The 20,473-nt window shown below is 38.0% G+C and overlaps 3 protein-coding genes and 1 long non-coding RNA gene across 6 annotated transcripts in view; 2 read left to right on the top strand and 2 right to left on the bottom strand.

The window, feature by feature from the left end:
• Positions 1–31: 31 nt before the first annotated feature.
• LOC147874724 (uncharacterized) lies at positions 32–2,091 on the bottom strand. The gene is made up of 2 exons (XR_015533786.1): positions 1,742–2,091; positions 32–1,089 (listed from the first exon to the last, which is right to left on the bottom strand). It is a non-coding gene; the product is annotated as an uncharacterized LOC147874724 (long non-coding RNA).
• On the top strand, positions 1,397–14,915 carry eIF3j (eukaryotic translation initiation factor 3 subunit j). Of its 3 annotated transcripts, none has more exons than XM_022067524.2 (8): positions 1,397–1,481; positions 2,406–2,495; positions 2,582–2,673; positions 3,020–3,139; positions 5,133–5,280; positions 8,226–8,393; positions 13,422–13,558; positions 14,545–14,915. In XM_022067524.2, the coding sequence occupies exons 2-8, from the start codon at positions 2,480–2,482 to the stop codon at positions 14,599–14,601; spliced, it is 738 nt and encodes a 245-aa protein (XP_021923216.1). In that variant the 5' UTR covers positions 1,397–1,481; positions 2,406–2,479; the 3' UTR covers positions 14,602–14,915. The 3 variants fall into 3 exon arrangements, with proteins under 3 accessions (XP_021923216.1, XP_021923215.1, XP_021923214.1); XM_022067523.2 differs by lacking the exon at positions 1,397–1,481 and adding an exon at positions 2,177–2,285; XM_022067522.2 differs by lacking the exon at positions 1,397–1,481 and having other exon boundaries at positions 2,200–2,495.
• The window catches only part of LOC110831487 (uncharacterized), a 28,284-nt gene continuing 21,242 nt past the window's right edge, over positions 13,432–20,473 (bottom strand). Inside the window, 1 exon segment of the mRNA XM_087343816.1 lies at positions 13,432–20,168. Coding sequence (XP_087199942.1) covers positions 20,001–20,168 — 168 coding nt within the window. The 3' untranslated portion in view covers positions 13,432–20,000.
• Positions 16,020–20,473, top strand: part of LOC110831467 (uncharacterized) — a 64,297-nt gene continuing 59,843 nt past the window's right edge. The window contains exon 1 of the mRNA XM_087343818.1: positions 16,020–18,316. Coding sequence (XP_087199944.1) covers positions 18,265–18,316 — 52 coding nt within the window. The 5' untranslated portion in view covers positions 16,020–18,264. The remainder of the gene's footprint in view (positions 18,317–20,473) is intronic.

The raw sequence follows: 20,473 nt of genomic DNA, 5'->3' as shown, positions 1-20,473 counted from the left end.
GTGGAATATCCCCAGAAAAACTGTGTAAGAATGGATTCTTAGGCTATTTAATAATGTTGTTGCAACTATAATACATAATACAATATAATATCAAATGCAAGAATTTTGATTAACGGAACTGATTTTCAAGAAGTTCTGACACTCCTTCCGCCCATTTTAAACTTCACCGCAAAATTTTAAATGAAGAAATGTAACATGGCTTTGAAATATATACAGAGAATACTGTCACAGGTGGAAGACACGAGATCCCTATGACGTAGGCGGGCTGGTAGTCAAGTGATTTTCTTCGAATGCGTACTCCTTTGTTCCTGAGTTGAGAACATTCGTCTTTAGTAGAAGATATTTCTTCTCATGTCTGTGTTGCTTTCAACTGTCCATGGTGTAACTGTCCGGACACTGCCTTCATTATTCTTATATCAAATTCTTTTATGATTGCGTAGTGGAGTTCTGTGGATTAAAGCTGCATGAGCGAGCTGGGGTGGAATTCCTTCGAACTGTAACATAGGTCCCTATTCCACTTATTGATATTAAGCAGATGTAATATGAAAGCGTTACGTTGTAGTTGCTAATGTTAGGTCTGGTATTGATATTGCCCATATAGCTTATAACTGTGCCTCTTGTAGTGATAAAACACTTTCCTTATGATGCCACTGCCTGTAACGAGATCACCCCTCATGAGTGGGGTCGCACTCATAAGGAGAATGACATCATACCTCATGACCATTGATCATTCACCCCACCAAAAACCCCACCTTATTTGATATCATATATAAACTTCCATTACCCCAATTCACGTCATCAGATGGTGGTCATGAGGTTATAGTGTTAACTTTGAGTAAACCAACTGTTCAACCTTATCTTGTCTTGATATTGACAGTCTTCTACATTTGAAATACTTTGCTATTTCAACTTATCCGCCAATCCTACAAAATATTACCAACATCTAAGGAAGCCGATCACCAACTTCACTTCAGGCACTTCCAAACTTATTACAGAACAAAGAGGTGATTGTAATAAGTAAGAGACGGTGCGGGACTCGTGTGTGGTCTCTTGAAGGAATGAGACTAGTGAGGCAGTAGTAGAGAGTATCTTCAAGGAATAAGATCAAAAACTTGTATAAGTGTGTATTTTAAATAAACTACACAATAAAAGTATACTTTGAGTTCAAGTCAATTGTTACTTCTTTATTCTACAAGAAATGAAGAGAGTGGACGGTTATAATAGTATCACTATTATATTATTGATGTAAATAAGTCTATACGGAAGGGTCATTCGGCAAAGAAGTGAAAGGAAAACGTGTAAGATCCATATCAACAATGGTCAGCTTGCATGCAGTTATGTTACCTAAGAAACGTTATGTTTACTCGGCATTGTGTTGTTACATTACTGCCGTCAACAATCCGCTTTCGTTATTGCGGAAATGGCTGAGCTGTGAATCGGTTGTAGAAGAAGTGCGTCGTAGAGTAGATAATTTTGTGCTGGTAAAAACGTTTTAGAATATCACAAGTACTTATCTTATGTAAGAATTATTACATTACAGAGACGTATTTACGTCAGATTCTCCAGAACCATGGTTCCACTGTCAACATTTTCTCTTACTGTTACTGGTTGTTTTGTAACTTCCAGTGTATCAAAGTATTACAAGAAAAGTTCGAGTCAAATTATAGGAAGCTCGACGTTTTTCGGTTTGATAGTAATGCAGGACGTGACTTCCCAGGCCACATACGTCGCAGGAACTTACCACCCACGGACTATGTATATAATTCACGGGAGAGAGAGAGAGACCAGTTTGATTCGAATTATTATTTGGCTATGTCGATTAACTTATTTGGTGTGTGAATTCCTCCATGTCGTTGATCTTCCGTGCTGCAACCCGATGTAGACTTATAAGGTACAGATACCAATATTCCAGACAAACAGGCAGTATGTTTCTCCGAAGGATTGGTATACCTACAAGTCCACATGACATTATAACCCAGAAAACCAAGATTTCTCACCACCGTGAGAACCACAAGTCTCACGAATCTCCCAGTCGTGAACGTAAATTAATTATTTTCTTTTCAATTTTACATACATTGATCTGATAATATAATTTCTAGTAATTTCTTAAGTTGAGGTTGAGAACTATAGATGGCAGTAATGAGTGTGCTTCCGACCAATCACACTGGAATGCGCTTCTACGTTCCCATTTGTCGGTGGATATACCTGAACGTTATAGAATATGGCGGCCGTCGTTTATTGGTACTTTAACTCAACACCGTATTTTCTGGTGTCACACTGTATTGGTACATTTGAAAATTTTCGTTCTTTAAATTTACATAATTGGGAGTTACTCTGTTGAAGTAATTAATTATAATTTGTTTCCTGCCTTTGCGACGTTGTAAATCTGATTTGTTTCTGTGCAGGATAGTATTGCTATCTAGTGTTAGATTATCACATCCGCTACAGACCACATTTTTGTTCACGTGAACTTGTGAACATGGACGAAGAATGGGGTAAGTTTTGACCGTCGGTATGTAGTATAGGATACTGTAAAAGACATTATAATGAGAGGACTAATTGGTGCAACTGTTATTTGCAGATGCTGACACTTTCGAACGGAAAGAAATTAAAACGGCGCCTTCTGTGGGTGCCAATAAGTGGGAAGGAGAGGATGAAGACGAAGACGTAAAAGTGCGTGGCACTAAAGTGATTTATTAATGAATGTGCCTATTGTGTGTCGCTGAAACTCTGGGTAATAGAAAACTATGTAAATGCGTACATGAAAGTCGTTGATCTGTGGATGAAGCCCTGTGGCCTGCATATTGAACTGATCGTTGCTGAACAGCTGTCAGTCATTTTAAAATTAGATTTGTACCTCTTGTTGTAATGACAACCCATGCGTTTCTTTTAGCCCTAACTACCTTATAAATGTTGTATTTTTCAATGTATTATTTTTTCTGTTATCCTCTTGAGGATTTTGTAGGCATTATGAAACTAGGTCATGCAGTTTTAATGTTAAATGAATTGTTTGATACAGGATAACTGGGAAGATGAAGAGGAAGAAGAGAAGAAGGATGTAGAAAAACAGGAAACTGCAAAGCCCGTCTTGCCGAAAAAGAACAAGAAAGCATTAGCAGAAAAAATTGAAGAGAAAGAAGTAAGTTGCATCTAACACTTGATGTTTCTGTAACATTGTGGTGATCAGTCTCTGAAGATATTTTGTAGTCATTACTACCAGCTGTCAAAAGAAGTGGATGACTATGGGATTTGTCATGGAATATGTTTTATTTGTGTTTATTAGACCAAATTCTTTGAAACTGGAAAAAAATTAAAATTTTTGGGAATAACTTTAAGTTGAGGGCAGATTATATTTGTGAAATGTTTGATACCTTTGGGTTCAGAGTCTATTCTGGTAGTTTAACAGCCGGTAGCTTCAAATTCTGATGCATATTTCTCTCTTACATACACACATCCAAGCATACAATTATATTCCCCTAGAATCCACTGCTGGACACCATGGTGGCTGTAAAGAACAAAATTTTGAGAGTCCAATTTTTACAGTAAACTCCTGACCATGTAATGTAATGAAAGGGAGAAGATGCACAAATAATAAAAAGTGTGGATAATCTAAAATAATTTGTTTGGTGCGTTCAGAGAACTTCATAAATTGCGTTACTTTTTTCACAACTGGCATTATCTTGAGAAATACTTCGTAATAATTGTTTGTATTTGTGAACAATTTGGACTCCTCATAGCAACATAAATTTCACTGCTATCCTCCTCCCCCCTTTTTTTCATGTGGGCCGTGACAGTGTCTTGCTGGAAGCCTGCTTCAGCCGCGTCACTCTGTAGCCATTCTTCAGGGTTTTCAAAATGCCCCATAGCACACACCAAGCTAAGAAGTTGTGACATTGACAGGAGCTGGCACAAGCTTCTTGAGTTAATCTTCATTTCATTGTTATTATCAGTATATACAGTTGGTAAGAAAATAGTACCTCCTATAACCCTGAATGGATACTGTAGAAATTTACCAACCAAGTTGAAATTCTGAGTGAAAAGGAGTCTTTTAAGCGTTGCTTTAGATTGTTTACTGTAAAACGTAAAGCAGTCCCGCTACACGCCATGTAGGTAGCTTGGGGTGAGTGGAGGTATAGCTCATACTCTTTCTTGACCTCGGCACTGGATGGGGGTGAGTGGTCAGCATCACTCCCCGGCCGGCTTTACCCCCGGGAAAGGACCCCGGTACCCATTGTAGAGGAGGCTGGGTGGGCCCCAGAGCCGGTCTGGACGCAGAGGCTAGAGGGAAAATCCTCTGCCCCCGTCGGGGATCGAACCCCGATCGTCTAGCCCGTAGCTAGTCACTATACTGACTGAGCTATCCCGGCTCTAGATTGTTTACTGTTGATAAATATTTAATTTGTTTCATCGTTTGTGCAAGTTTTGGAAGCATCTCCAAAATGCAGCTTATATAGATGCATTTGCATCCCCGCAGGGCACCTGTTAAAATATTTTTTTTCCGTCTGATTGTACGCATGTAACAACTTCAGAATTTCTGAATGGCTTTTAATGACATTTGATATTTGGAAGTTTTATAAATCTCTTGCCCAAGAAAGTCCATTTCTTATGGGCTGCTGGCAGAGGTGTAGGTACTGTTTGTGGTGGTGCGAGGCTTTTAGCCCAGACAACTGACATCATTCATGCCATTTTCAAGGTCAGATATCAATTATGGCAAATGTGCCAGAAGTTTGTGCCATACCTTTATATTTATTCCTTTAATTCACATTTGACCATCTGACTTGACATATCCTGTAAGTCTCTTTGGAGATTCATTATTCAATTTTGGGCAGTGAATACCTCAGTAAACTCCTTCAGAGCAGTGCTGCCACATCAGCATGGCATAAGGTGAATGAGTTTTTAGGCACCTGGACCGTTGGATAATGTTAACAGCACTGCGGCTGTGAGTAGAATGATATTACAGCAAGTTTGATGTTGGAAGAGAGGGTGAGGTGGAGTAGTGAAGTCTGTTGACTTTTCATGCCCCATGCCAAGGTATATTTATTTGGCGCAAGCTATTGTAGAACTTCTTTATAGTAATTGATGCATTAAACGTCTCGCAATGTGGATTTCATGGTGATTTCGGTATATTGCAGCAAAAACTCCGTGAAGATGCAGAGAGGAAGGTGAAAGCAAGAGAAGAAGAAAAAGAGGAATTAACAGCAGAGGAAATACTTGCAGAAAAAATGCTTCAGCAGAAGTTGCAGGAAGAATCTGATTTGCGGGTAGCTCTCGAGACTTTTGGTGTGTTTATTTCACTGTTTCTTGATTTAATTCATACTTGTAAGCACCACTGGAATAGAGCAGTATTTATTTTCTCCCGTAGACACAGGACATTCCTTTTTCAATTGAGAGTTTTTTTTAAAATTACATTTTTCAATATTTGTGTGTAAGTTTTTGTTAGATGTATGCTTTTGATTATGAGAAAGTCTTTAATTAGTGCTGCCAGTCTTTCATTTTATATATTTTAAAATATATTAAAAATTAAAGTTGCTATTTATCATCTGGCTGACGTAATTTTGTTTGTAAGTTTTACTACAGAAGGGAGCAAAATTGTAATAGAACGTATTATCTCCCTCTCTTCTCTCGTATATGGGAACTTGTTTCATTCTGTCTCACTTAATATGGTGAGTGAGTATGCAAGAATTAAGTAAATACTTGTGATGTAGTTGGCCTGTCACCCTCGGTGGTCTAGCGGTAGTGTGCTCGCCACTGGACTCAAGGTTTTCAGGTTCAAACCCGGCCGATGTCGACGAATTCTTAAGGGTGATAAAAATCCGTAGCACGACTTCCTTTGTAAGGGAAGTTTTAGCCGGCGGTCCCACATCATAGATTTAAGGCATATAAAAGAACTGTACAAGCATGAACGAGATGTTTCGTATGCAAAATTGAGCGTCCATTTCTCACCCGCTTCTTTAGTATAGGCCTTTCAGTGGGCTGATCTCTCGTCCAAGAAGTCCCTACCAAATGTCTAAAAAAGTAAATGGATAAAGAAACCTCTGAAACGAGGCGGCTGAGACCCACACTGGGTTGTAGAGCCACAGGACGAAGAAGATGTAGTTGGCCTGGTAGTCAAGCGATGATGTGTACGTGTGTAACTCCCCTATTTCTGAGTGTAGAACATTGGTCTTTAGTACATAGATATTTCCGATATATCTTCACTGCTTTCTGTGACATCTGATTATTAACAGCCTGTGTTTCTGCTACATATCAACTTCACTTATTTTATAGAAGATTCTAAGCATGCCTCAGTCAGAATAAATTTATTGACGTATGTTGAAGTTGCTGTATGGGAATAACAGAAATTCATGCCTGATATTTGCTTTAAGTTCTTCCAAAGAGTGGATTGTTCATATGCACTTATATCAGCGTACCCTGCAAATAAAGGTCGGTAGTATTTAAATCAGGTGATTTCAAAGGCCACAGGCCTTATAACTCATTCAGTGAAGACGTTATTTAAGTAAACCACAGAATTGTTTGCTGTTGCATTATCTTGCAAAAATGCCTGTACAGTTTTTCTTTTATCAGTCAGTTGACCGAAGAAGAGCGACAGATTTAATCTTAAATAACACTTGGAATTAATTGGTTTGTAAAAAGACATGGGCTGAATTGTCCTCCATTATTCTGCCAACCCACACTGACATGATGACGTCTTCAGACTTGTCCTAATGTCATCCAGTTTTCTTCGGTCGGTGTATCTTTTTTGAGACTTATTTTTGTCCAGCGCTGATCTCGTAAAATGTAAGTTTTGTTATGATACTGTAAATTGATGCCTTAAGCGGCGCTGTACTGTGACAATACTCTCTAAGAAACTTTCTGCAGCATTTCCTCCATAAAGAATACTATCAAATGAATAATTTTCGTACACAAAATTTTATATGCTATGAACTGTATTTGTTTTTATCTCAAGAAAAACTAACCATGCTAAACGAGCAGCTCAATCAAAATGCCAGCAAGCATTGGGCATCGAAGCCGATGTTTGACAGGAAGCAGTGGACTGTTGCAGACAAATGAGTTTCTAGCCAGCCAATCAGCATACAAATTGGATTCCCTGTATTTATTTTGCTGTAGCTAAATCAATTTGGCTGTGAAGCTGGCAGCTAACCTCTGTCTGGTGCTGATGATGTTTAGATTGTGCGGAGATCCCCTGTTTGTGCGTAGAATTGGCAACAATTTTTCTTTTTTTACAATACCTATCTTGCAAGCTGCAAGCACTGGAATATTCATGGTGTTGCATCATCCGGGCTTCTTTTTGGAACTCTCATTAGAAAGTTATATTCTGTACTTTTATGTTTGTTTCTTTGTATTTGTTGAAATAATTTTTGGAAAAGTGCGCAATCCACCTCTGCTCAAAGCTTGTTCAGAATGGTGGACAGGTGAGAATGAGAATCTTTCACGTCATTACCTGTTCAGAATTGTTAAAATGTTATGAAATCCATTGTGAAGACGTTTTCATCTTGGTATTTCTTAGGTATGATTAAAAATTCTTTATAATAACATGGTAAACATGTGATATGTTTTAGTATGTAGGATTTGAGGTAAGTCTGAAGATGGCTGTCTTCTGGGTTTATGCGCCCTCATGATGGAGGCAGCAAGGACCTCTGAAACGTTGGTAAACTTCTGCCAGACTACACGGCACAACAACCCAGAAGACAGCCATCTTCATGTTTTAGTATGATGGTGACTGGACATGTGAAATTGAATAGTGACATGTTATAAAACATGTAATATTAGTATAAGTGGTACAAAGCCTGCAGGGATCCAATCTTTTGGAACCCTGATCTTCTTCTTCTATGGCTCTCCAGTCCGTATTCGGTCCATGGCCTCCTCAATTCTCCTCTTCTATTCGGTCCTATCCTGTTAGGTCCGTATGTCCGAGGCTTTGATTGAGGTTTCGAGACATCTTCCTTTTTGTGGTGCAAATTTGTTAGCTTTGCTACCAACCCCCAACCTGGAGAACCAGGGTACCTATCTTAGTCCGACCTCTCCCCCTCGAACAATCTGGCTAGGGAGACCCTACCAGTAGCTATGCTACCGCCAGCATAGCTCTTGGGTCACTGAGGTACTCAAGCCCCACCACCATGACAAGGTGCAGGTACCATTAAGTGGGGATATCATGCTGCTAGCATTTAAAATTAATTTAGTTTATAAATATTATGTTCTGTGTTGTGCATTTTTGGTTCTTGTAGGTATTCCCGAAACCAGCGCCAATACGGGTATAGATGCAATGAATCCAAGCAGTAAGGAAGAATTCGATGAGCTCCAAATAGCAATATCCAAAAAAATTCAGTTGTACATGAAGTCACCACATTTTTCAGAGTTTGCAGAAGACTTGATTCGGAATATATGTGTAAATCGTAAGTACACTAATGAAAAATTGACAACAGAGAAAGAAAATGATTTATGAAATCAACGTAATTTAGCGCTTAGTTACAGCAGAAAATAAATGATTGAATCTACATTTTGGACAAACTCGGTTATAGGTACCTGATTTGTGGTAAGACCTATCTGTACATTTTTATATGATTACTGTAATTTATAGGGTTGTATTCAGATAACCGTGCTTCATTTATGTTTCTGATGTGGGTGTTCACATCACATCAAAATCTATTTTGAATTATTTTCATACCTATACTGTGAGAAAATTTTCAGGCTTGAAAAATATTTGAAGTTCTAACATTTTTGAATCTGGAAGTTGCCACCAGAGACTGCTTAGTATACCACCATTTTATATATTTATGATTTATTTAATGATGTCAGTAGTTCAGGCTGTGTGGTGTCAGATCATACAATGATTAATGAATTGCCTCTACGGACTGAGGTAAACCGCAGAAAACCTCAGGCAGGATAGCTGGTCTTTGGGCTGAATTTTGATCCCAGAACCTGCCATGTACGAAGCAAAGTTGCTAACCATTTTGTCGTAACATTTGGTTTAAAACTGCGCAAAAACTCTTTGCAAAATTGGCCCCTATTATTCACCATATAAAACCTCCATCCTTCCATCTTGACTGACCAAAAGGAATTTTCTTTATAGAATATTGTCATGAATATATATTATCGCGAAAAATCTTGATGTTTATTGAAATAAGCAGTCACATTTACTGAAATGAGCGTTAGTGTGATCCAAGCAAAATGAACAAGGAACAAGCAGTGGCAGATGGAGTAAGTTTATTAAGGAATAACGAGAAGTGATGGGACATGAAGAAATTAAGGTGAAACTGAAAAGACTTCTGTACAGAACACAAGAATTCCGAAGACAGGCCCACAGTGTGTTGTGCATAAATCACAAGAATTCTTTCGCCTGGTATGCACTGTGTTAGATTAGGTGAAACCATTGGTCGTTATATACGGACTGAACTTTATTGCGACCTACAGGAAAGTAAGATGTTTATACTTTCATTATATCATTTGCTGAAATATCACAGTGCCAGTAGAATAGTTTCCAGTGATTCTGTTTGCGAGTGGGCGACTTCTCTTGTCTTACTTTGTGGTAGCCATCGATTTACACACGTATAACTGACTTTCTTTCCTTATTTTCCTACCTTATTAATATTGAAGATTTCTATCTTCTGGGTTGTTGCGCTGTGCAGTCTGGTCGATGTTTACCAATGTTTCAGAAGTCATACTGCGATTCATCGCCCTGATGACGGAGGCAGTGTGACCTCTGAAACGTTGATAAACATCTACCATACTACACAGCGCAACAACCCAGAAGACAGAAATCTTCATACTCATCGCCCTGATGATAGAGGCAGTATGACCTCTGAAATGTTGGTTAACATCGACCAGACTACACAGCGCAACAACCCAGAAGACAGAAATCTTCATACTCATTGCCCTGATGACGGAGGCAGTATGACCTCTGAAACGTTGGTAAACGTCTGCCAGACTACACAGCGCAACAACCCAGAAGACAGAAATCTTCATACTCACTGCTGTGAAAACCTTAAATCTTACTTATTAATATTGCTTTCTTATTCCTGTTACTTCATGCAAGTCCCTGATGATGGATGCATAGAGGTAGTTTCTGAAATATCATTTACTCCAAGTGATACAGTTTGTAGCATAAGAACTTCTTTGAAGCTGTGAAAGATTTTATTTATTACCCCATACATTTTGGATTGTACGGACACTTTTAGCCAGGTCATCATTTATAGCAAGCAACGCAGTTGGCAGAAGCATTCCCTATGTAATAATTGTAAGATGTAGTGAAATTAATAATTTATTATTGTCCATGTTTGATTCCCTACATCAGTGGTCCCCAATGCAGCGCCCGCCAAGGCTACTTTTGGTTGCCCGCGTTGTAACGGAAAGAGGTTATACTGAATATTGAAGGCCGTTCAACCATGAACATTATAAAATCAAAGCACAGATCCCGACTTACTGACGCCCATCTTGACGATTGTTTGCAAGCGGCAACATCATCCTACACTCCCAAATTTGAAAAACTGGCCGATGAAATGCAGTGCTAAACATCACACTAACTTCCCACTTGAGTAATAATAATTGTACTTATAAAACTATGTATTTTTGATTGCGTGGTTTCTTGTATCATTAAACGTCATGTTGTTTTGTGTATTATTTGGTGTCCATATCTTATTTGTCCAGAGAAAAGAAAATTTGGCTTTGTTAATTGGCTGGTGCCAGCCACAATCTCATAAACTCTCAAATGTGCCCGTGGGCACAAAAAGGTTGGGGACCACTGCCCTATATCATGACAAGTATTTTAGATAAAAGGCTGTGTTTTGAATGTGTTCATGTGAAGCGATTATTGGACAGAGTAGGAGAATCAAGAATGTCCTCACCACCACTTTCTTTTATGGTTACAGTGTTGGGACCTCAGTTCAACTCTGCTGTTGCTGATTTGATGCTAGTCATCAGAGTTCGTCCTATTTTTCATGTTCTAATAATAATTTATTTCATTTCTTGGCTTTCCTTGTTTTCTTCTCTATGTTATGCCAAGTCTGAAATGTGTCAGTAATTACAGTAATTATTTCTCATCTTAATTTAACTTTTAAACTTCTGCAGTCTCACATTGATTCTGTGCAAAATTTGTTTATTGAAAATGTCATGATTCTTAATGTTGGCAAAACTATTATATCCTTTATGCACAGGATTGTTGGTGTTAATTGTAATTTCAAATTGTGTAATAATATTATTTTACCTTCCCAGTGTGTCAGAGTTCTTGGAGTTCTGTTCGACTATGACCTCTGTTTTCGTCACCACACTGACTACATTTTTTCTCAAGAACTAAAAATGTTGGTTTTATTCATTATATTATCTTGTTTTCTCCACTCACTATATAGCCTGTGTATTTTGTTTTCCACCCTTGTATGACCAAAATTGGAATGTGCATCTATTGCCTGAAACTCGGTATACCGATGAATTTCCCTAACTTGAAAGAGTTCAAAGAAAATTTGAAGATTTTTTTGTGGGTGTATGTTGCAGTAATCATGAAATTATTTCAGCCAGACTGAATCTTTCAGCACTTTATTCTAGGCAGCATCAAGAAGCACTTTTAATTATTGATGTAGAGCAGGGGTGGCCAACCCAAATGATCTTTCGGGCCACTTTGGAAATGCATCATAACTCCGCGGGCCACATATAAAATTATATATCCCCATATTAGATTTAGATACACTATAGACATTTTTGTGGAGTGAAAAATTGAAACATAATGAGTTATTATTATTGTGTTTACTATTATTCTTACATGTAAACATAGATAATATAATAATAATGATACTAAGCGTACATTGTAAAGAAATATATAGCACTAAAAATTAAATATAAAAAATATATAAATATGAATGAAATAAAAATAATGAACTCATTAAAAAATATTTATTTTACTAGTGCGATATTTGTTTCTCCACTCTTTCACTTAGCTTTTGCAAATCGATCTCAATTTGGGTATTTGCACATCGTAATTGGTGTTGCAGGTTAGCGTCCGTTATGTTTGAGCGTGTTTTGTGTTTGGTCAATTTCATTTTCGAAAAAAACGATTCGCAGGTGTAAGTTGAACCAAAAGCGCTAACAACTTTTTGTGCCAGATTTCTCAAATTGGAAAATTTCTCTTTTGTGACGTAAGTGTTATAAAAATCTATTTTTGATTCTGATGTTTCAAAAATGTGTTTTAATTCAATATTGCACTGTAATACATAATACATTGGTTTTCACTACTTTGGCCATTATAAAATAAATATATTTTGTAAAAGTGTGATGAATCTCGCGGGCCGGAAAAATGTTCAAGGCGGGCCGCGGGTTGGCTACCCCTGATGTAGAGAGTGAGCACAAAAAATCGTACACTTTCAAAATGATACAAAAAACATGTAGGGTACTTAGAACTTCACACCCACACCAGTTGATAGAAAAACTCTCGAAGTTTTGTTTAAAGTGGCCTGGGTGGTTATTTATGTTGCACGCCTCCACTAGATGCCACTTGTTTTGAAAATGGCTACCTTGCAACATAGAAGCTGGTGTGTTATGCAGTTAGGGAAGAAAGAGTCTGTAACATCTGTGCATTTTGCACACTTTCATATGGAACCACCCAGCCCATTATCCATTTATGCCACAATCTTTGCATAGCTTTCATCACTTTGGACGGTCTGTACAAAGTTTGGGACGATTTGGGTTGTCATGTGACTTGCAGAGAACACATCGAGTCTCTGTGAGGTGTGTACAAAACTTTGAGAGTTTTCCAATTAGCTGTTGTAGGTGTCAAGTTTTAGGTACACAACATTAGTTTTATGTACCATTTTGAAAGTTTAAGATTCTTTTGTGCTCGCTCAGTATTTAAAAGAAAAAATTAGTTGCTTATTTTGTTTCTGTAAGATTTCAGGTTTTCACAGCAGTGAGTATGAAGATTTCTGTCTTTTGGGTTGTTGCGCTGTGTAGTCTGATAGATGTTAACCATCGCCCTGATGACGGAGGCAGTATGACCTCTGAAACGTTGGTTAACGTCGACCAGACTACACAGTGCGACAACCCAGAAGACAGAAATCTTATTTTGTTTATTCTGCCAGTATACCTATTAGGATAATTAGAAATTACTCTGCATTTATGGTTAATCACAATTTAAAGGTCTTTCCATCAAGAAGACATTATTAAAAAGGATTATATTTTGCTAACAGATTTTATAACATTACTTATTCTTAGAATTTCCATATTATGTGGGTTTTTGTTGCACATATGACTTTTTTATTAAATGTTATTTGATTTAATGTCATTTGTATATTATATTATTTGTTTTACTGCTGTTTTTAATGCTTGGCTGTAATTGACCTTATTTGGCTGATTGTGGAGTATACGAATAAATGGATTCAGTTTTTACATATGGCACAGTTCATATTCATATCCATTTTAACCCTTGTTTGTCTTTACAGTAGGATCATATGACCTGAAGAAATTAAAAACGACGGTAGAGAATATGTTCCTAGAGAAATCTAAAGCTGAGAAGGGGGATAAGGCAAAGAAAAGCAAAGGAAAAGGAAAAGTTAAACTTAAAGTTGAAGGTGAACATGTAAGTAAAATTTTTAAACATGATACTTAACTTTGTTGTCTATAGTCAGAAATGAAAAGCTTTTTAAATTTTGGAAACGGAACGACAAAATGCAAAACTGCTAATACCAGGTTTGTATGGCGGAGGTGGTAACTTATGTAGGCTACTATGTTTTATTGGTAGGTCTGACTGTATTTGTTATGTTGGGAGTTCATTGTATAAAAGTAGAAATGTATTGTGTTGTATTTTGCTGGACCATGGGATTGTCTTTGTTATGTGTAGGTCCTTGTTTAGAGGTGTCATTTTTACAGTCTCTATTTGAACAGAAAACACTTCTTATTTTGCTTTGAAACTTGGGAAGTTTACTGTATTTTGGGACTACCTTTGCAGTATCCAAATTTAACATATCAGTGGTTGGAAATTTCATTTTGAAGTGATGAAATATGTAACGTAAACTAAAGAAAACATTCTTCTTGTTTAAGCTAAAAACTAATTTAGTTTGTGGATTGAATCTGGTAGCAGCGGAAGTGGCATGACATTAAATGGCCAACTTTACCATCAGTCATCATCCAACTCCTTTTTTGCATGTGTCTGGTTAACTCATGTCTTGTCAGGATGGTTAACGTTTACTTGCCTGTTCAGTGTTATGAATTGTCCACAGAAATATTGTCATTGTAGTGGCAATGTCCACGGTGGCCTAGCGGTTAGAATGCTGGTCTTGTAATCGTGGGGTCCCGGGTTAAATTAGGAATTTGATGACTGATTGCAAGAGAGTTAAAGAAATTGTCTCTGGATTTTGCTCTTTTAATGAATGTTTCACTGTAATTTGTTTGAATTGTGAGAAAACAAAATACAATTTCCACTTACAGGTTTGAAAAAAATGTTTAAGTTGTCAAATTACTGCTTACATTATGAAATATATATTCAGTGCGGTTTGTTCGTTTATTTTGGTGTTAAGTCACATAATTTATGTTATACTCCTAACTCGCTATTTTCTGTTGTTTCAGGCCATTGTTAACGAATATTCTTATGGGGATTATGATGATTATGATGATTTCATGTAGTATTGATGACTTAATATGGAATTCAATCATATCCAGCTCTCAAACATGAATTTGTCAAGAATCTGTACCAGGTTCTTGTTATTTGTGAAGTAATTTGATTGAACTGAAGATGCACACACAAACTGTTGATATTGAAAATAAATATGAAATAGCTGGTAATGCTTGGTGTAGGTTTTTCCCAGCTAATTGATATGTTAATGTGGCGTGTTTTATTTTAAAACTGAACTCACATTTTTTAAGAATGTTTTTGAGGATTTGGAAGAAAATATAAGCATGACAGTGAACTAAGGTAATAAAGAAATAAATTATGTTAAGTTTAAAATAATTAACAGACTACGGCATACTCGCACACATGCCCAAAGAATCAGGAATGCAAAACTTTTGTAATGTTTAATCCCTTTGAATTATAATTGCTAATTACGTAAAACAAATCATCGCTGTTGGTTTTTAATTCAAGAGACTCTTTGTTGTGAAGAAATAAACTGTGTACAAGCCCATTTTTGGGCTGTTCATTAGGTGTGCTTTTCTGCGGGAGATGTGTGTGGGTGTGCAATGTTAATTAACACACTCATTGCAAAGTGCTGTTTTCCTCTCCAGATTCCTATTAATCCTACACAATCTTTGTCCAAAATAAATGAATTTCAGAACGCTGGCATTTTTTAAACTGTCTGTTTGATTGCTTATATATTAAGCAGTACCTTTGTATTTTGAGATACTAGTTATGGTTGGTTTAAGGAGCATTTCATCAAATATGTATTAACTTATTGTTGGAGAATACACAAGTCAAATATGTACTGAACTGAGTGAGTTTATTTTACCTTTTGAACTAGCTGGAAAAATCATTAGGAAAAGTAAGACAGACATGCAAGCTAGGAATCAAAAATATCGACCAGAAACAGTTCTTTGTACTGTTGCTCAAGACAGATGCTTTGTTACAAAGATCAGGTAAATCTAACCTGTGTCTGAAATTCAATATGCAGCATTTTTTCAGAACTGCTAATACTATTAATTCAGCAGAGGTAAAGCAGCTGATTACAATATTAAGTAGCATTTGAGGGCTGCCAATTTGTATGATATACAATGAAATGACCTGGTTACATTTTTTATTGGCCTTACATTGATACAGATGTAAAAGTTGTTCTGTGATAATTTTTATTTAATCAGAGGTAAATACATCGCACTGCTAGTTATTACAGAACATGAGAAATGCTTTACCTGTTCATGAGCCGGTAATATTAAGATGGATATTAGTGAAAGGGATTATGAGGGTGTCAGCTAGACATAACTAAGCTGACCACGCCCCGAATTTTCGGTGACACTAATGCATTTATTATTCTCATAACAAAACTCGTTATCCTGGAAGATATTCGTTCTGAAACAGCCTGTTACCGGCAAAGAGTTTGTTGTCAGCGAGAATAGAAGCAAACGAAACACGTGGCTCAGAGATTTGTTATTGGTGCAATTATTTCATTGGCCGGTCGGTTGCGGTGGACAGCGATTTCGATTGGGGTCTGTTAGTTGGCTCCGGGTTTTCGGTGGAAGTGTCGTGTTTTGTTACCTGTTTTGTGCAAAGTTAGTGTGCATGAACATGTTAAAACGTGTGTTTGAAATGAAACTAAAAGCAAAGAATTTCTATTTCTAAAATACGTAAGTACGGAGTTTTATGTGTGCACTGTTATTCAACATTTGTGATTCTTTACCACAAAGCTGCTATTCAAGCGGTATTTTAAAGCAATGTAGTTCATTTCTCTGGGTGAAAACGAGCTTAACTGTGCAGACGCGAAGCCACATTCGAATATCACTGCGTTAAACATGACCCCTGCCCTTCCACTCTGTTTACATCTGATCGGAACTTATTTTGTATGTTTGAACGAAAAATTTCTTGTGCACGGACACAAATTGAAGCCGTTGAGACAGACGTACTGGAACCATCTGCTAATGAAGAATTATCTCAAGACTTGTCTGATGTCAATTTTGCTACCGTAAGTGTGGACGCATTTAACAGAGTCAGTAAAATTAATACGAAATAGTGATCCGAATTTCATCCAATTGAAGATTAAAGGGGAACATTTGAAATCGCTGTCAATGCTATTCACGTTTCAGTTAAAAATGCAAAATTACTGCTTTGGCGGGGTACGTCTTCAAGGGAAACCAATGTAATTGAAAAATGATAGTCAGAATGGAAAGGGATATAATTAGAATTGGATGTGGTACGTCGCTCACGGCCGTGTACAAGTAGTTGCGATAGATATGTCTTGCCAAATACAAGTTAAACACTGGTGTTGAAAATATACAAATTCACCACTGCTACAAATTAAAATATGTTTTAAAAGGCTTACAACTAAACATTCAAGTCACACATTTGAAAAGAATTGTTCCACAAGTATTTTCTGCAGCATGGCAGCATAAGTTTTGGGTCTTTATTACCGGCTCTGACCAAGGTCGCGATTTCGTCGGAGGGCCTTCGTGAACGTTTACTTCGTAGAGGGGAGCTGAGGGGGCAAGGAAGAGGCGGTTATGCACAGTCTGTGTATATAGCTGTACAGCGTAGGTCAAGATGGGGCAACTATTTTGTTCCGGCGGGCCAAGATTTTTCCCGTTGCACCCAACGGCCAAGACCTCTAGTCACTGTTCTAGAAAAGTAATAATCGATTTTCGTAATTATTGACAATACTAATTCAGAAAGCAAAAATTACAGTGGCGTATGTTTAAATATAAAAGTTATTGAAATGTGTACAAGCTGCAATAGAGCTAAATTTTATTTCAAATCTTCTTTTGCAGCAGTTTGTGTCTGTAACAGTTCTTACCTGGAAAACTTTTATTGGTCGGTAGGGTTTTGAAGTCAGTAGCGTGTGTGTCTTTTGTGAGTAAAACAGCAGATGAGATAAGGATTGAGATTTATTTCCAAATCCTTCAGAGCAAAGAAAATATATGAGCTTGTGGAGATTAGTAACAAATTAATAAATCATTTCACGGGCCGGTTTAAAAGTGGTCACGGGACGGATTTGGCCAATACCATTGGTCAGACGGGACATAGTTTGTCAATCGAAATTGCCAACACTGGTCTTTTCTTGGGAGTAGCAATTTTTGGTTGCTATTTCTGCACGATCGGTTAGATTAGGTTAGGTTAGGTTATGGAAGCTGTACAGTGTGTGCAGCTGCAATCGGCCTTGGCATCTGAAGTAGCTAAAGAGCCGGCCACCGAAAATAAAACTTGGTACCTGATTGGGTGCTCTGCATGGAGAAATGCTTAAGTTCAAATTATTATGTTTGCAGAATGTGAAATAGCGAACACGTCCACAGATGTTGATGAACTGTTTGATGATTTCTGTACTGTGAGGACATAGAATTTAGAGTGACAGTGGAGGCAGATAGACGTCCATTATGAAACATTAAGCCAGTTCAGTGACTTTTATATTCAAACCAGACACACTCGTTTAGGTGAATATGTGTTTTGTGTATCATACCGGGTGCACCTATCCCAGTGGAAAGAAAGTTCTCGCAAATGAACTGTGGTCGCTTGATAAAAACCGTTTTAATATTCACTCGCATTTGTGTTGAGAATTAAAGCTAATTTCGAGGAGAACTCAATAAAATTACGGCACATTACAACACACCAAGCCACTACTGAAAAAAGATACATTCGGCAGAGAAGTGCCAGCGATGCTGGGCTGGAAAAGAAGAAGAAGAAGAAGAGAACAACAGGGATCGAGACGTAAGTTTTTCTTGTTATTTATTTTAAGGAAGAGGTGTGATCATTTCTCAAAACGTAAATATGCCCCCTCTGCCCCCCTCCATTCCGTCTCCCCCCCACATTTTCTTGAGATGTGCCCTGACTTTGCTTTAAAAACATGGATGAGGTACAATCCACAGATCAGGAGAAAATCCCTGCTAGGAATTCGATATACGCGCATGTGCAAGATTTCGCAGTGAGTGACGACCCATCCTAAAAGCATTCGTTCCACAACCACTGTACGGACAACAGACGACAGGCTTTCATGTGTTCTAATGGGTACAGCTTTAAGATTACCTCACAGCGGCACAGCGATTTAATCTAGAATATTATCGCAACACCCACAGAACACATTACAAGTGAGCTCACTACACGCTACTCTTAACTGCTTGATGTTTTCAGTCTGTGTAGTAGCGTAAAACTCTGACGTATCGCACTTCCCACCAATAGCAGCCCTCTAGTCCACCTGATAGTAAACATTCCCCCTGCACCGCCCCAGAAACGACTTCACCCCTCGGGGATTTTCTCCTGGTCTGTGGACATCACCCATCAACAATCACATACCACGGTATGGAACAAAAATGAAGTCAGAAGCAGATCATTCCCCGCCCATCAGACACTCCGAATGTCCCCCGTGATACTCGAGTCAAGGTCACCCTTGTTGCTACGCCCCTGCTCACACCAGTTACCCAAAATCTGTGCAGGGGCGAATATGGTGTATTCACTAGCAGAACACGTGTTCCTTTGACTAGCTGAGCTGCTATCAGCTTCACAAGAATGATTCTATTTCACGGAGTTACCATCTCCTTAAACTATCATGACTGTGTGGACAAATCAAATATTTATAAACAAGGACATTTATGCAAAGTCACGTAGACAATGTTTATTTAAGCTAACTCCATGTGACAATCAGCACTTATAATCTGTTGGAAAATACAATTCGTCCACTGATAAAGTTAAACGCGGCGGTCACATCCCGGCTCTCGGGAGGAACTGCATAACACAGGTAAGCGCTACGAGATTTTCCCGATATGGTCTAGTGTCGCTGCATAATAACAATAAAGCCGACTGACTTGCGTCATGAGAGGTGCTGAAATGTTGTCCCAGTCCACGCACAGACGCTTTATACGTCATGAAGTGGAACTTCGTGGATTAAATATGGATTAACGGAAATCCAGTGGCAGTTGTTTTGGGAGGAACATGAAAGTACAAATGAAACAACGCTTCATCAGAAAAAGAAGTCAAATGAGAGTTAACTTGATCGTCATGAACGAGTTGCAGAAACCAATTTGCAAAGTTGTTTCGTATGGCCGATGTTGAAGCTTTATGGCTTTGGCTGCTTACGATTTTGATACACCAATATCTTGTGCAAGGCGTCTCACTGTTTCGTTAAATTAATTTTGGGTAAGCTAAGTGTATTTCTTTTGGCAGGTTGATCTCATAGGCCTGACTTTCTTTATATGTTTATGGATGCCTATTGTGTGTGTGGAGCTGTAGTCCCGGAAAATTTACGAAGAAATTTAATCCGACAATCCCCACATTCCACATACGATTAATGCAGAAATAACACGATGTTGGCGCTTGGCGATGAGTCATGCAATTTCTGTCGGGATCCCTGAAGTGACAGATGCGTTGAACTTCATCAGTGGACGCCTTGACACGTGATTCAGGGCATAAATCCCAGTATAAGTACGAAATACGTAACCAAAGTGATCACGAAACAAGTCAGGTCGAGCAGTGATGTGAAAATCCCCCAGTCGGATGGCTGGGACCCAGCAACGTCTACGAGGTTAGCACCTTCTTCTCCAGAGGCCTCAGAAGCGACTGCAGCACCCTGAAACGCGACACAGTATAGGTGGTCTAATAAATTGTGTCTCATGAAGTTCATCTTTCGTTTCTCTAGTCTTCGTGTTTCCCTTTGTGTCCTGGTTTCACAGCCATGAGGTAGCCAAAATATTACATAATTTCAATTGGGCTTGTATTTATCATACATCTGATTTTATAACATTGTTCAGAAATTAGTAATTAGAAAAAAAATATGTCCTTACCATCTTCCTATGAAATTTCCGAAATGTGTGAATATATTTACTTGTATCACTATGGTATTGTTGTTAATTTACTTAAGACTGGAACCTGCCC

The sequence above is a fragment of the Zootermopsis nevadensis genome, unplaced genomic scaffold (assembly GCF_977971745.1).
Source record: "Zootermopsis nevadensis isolate Lab colony 2312 unplaced genomic scaffold, Znev_1.0 Znev_ptg000006l, whole genome shotgun sequence".
In the NCBI taxonomy this organism is placed as follows: Eukaryota; Metazoa; Arthropoda; class Insecta; order Blattodea; family Termopsidae; genus Zootermopsis; species Zootermopsis nevadensis.
The sequence above is the reverse complement of the archived record's forward strand: the minus strand, read 5'-3'. Positions and strand labels throughout refer to the sequence as shown.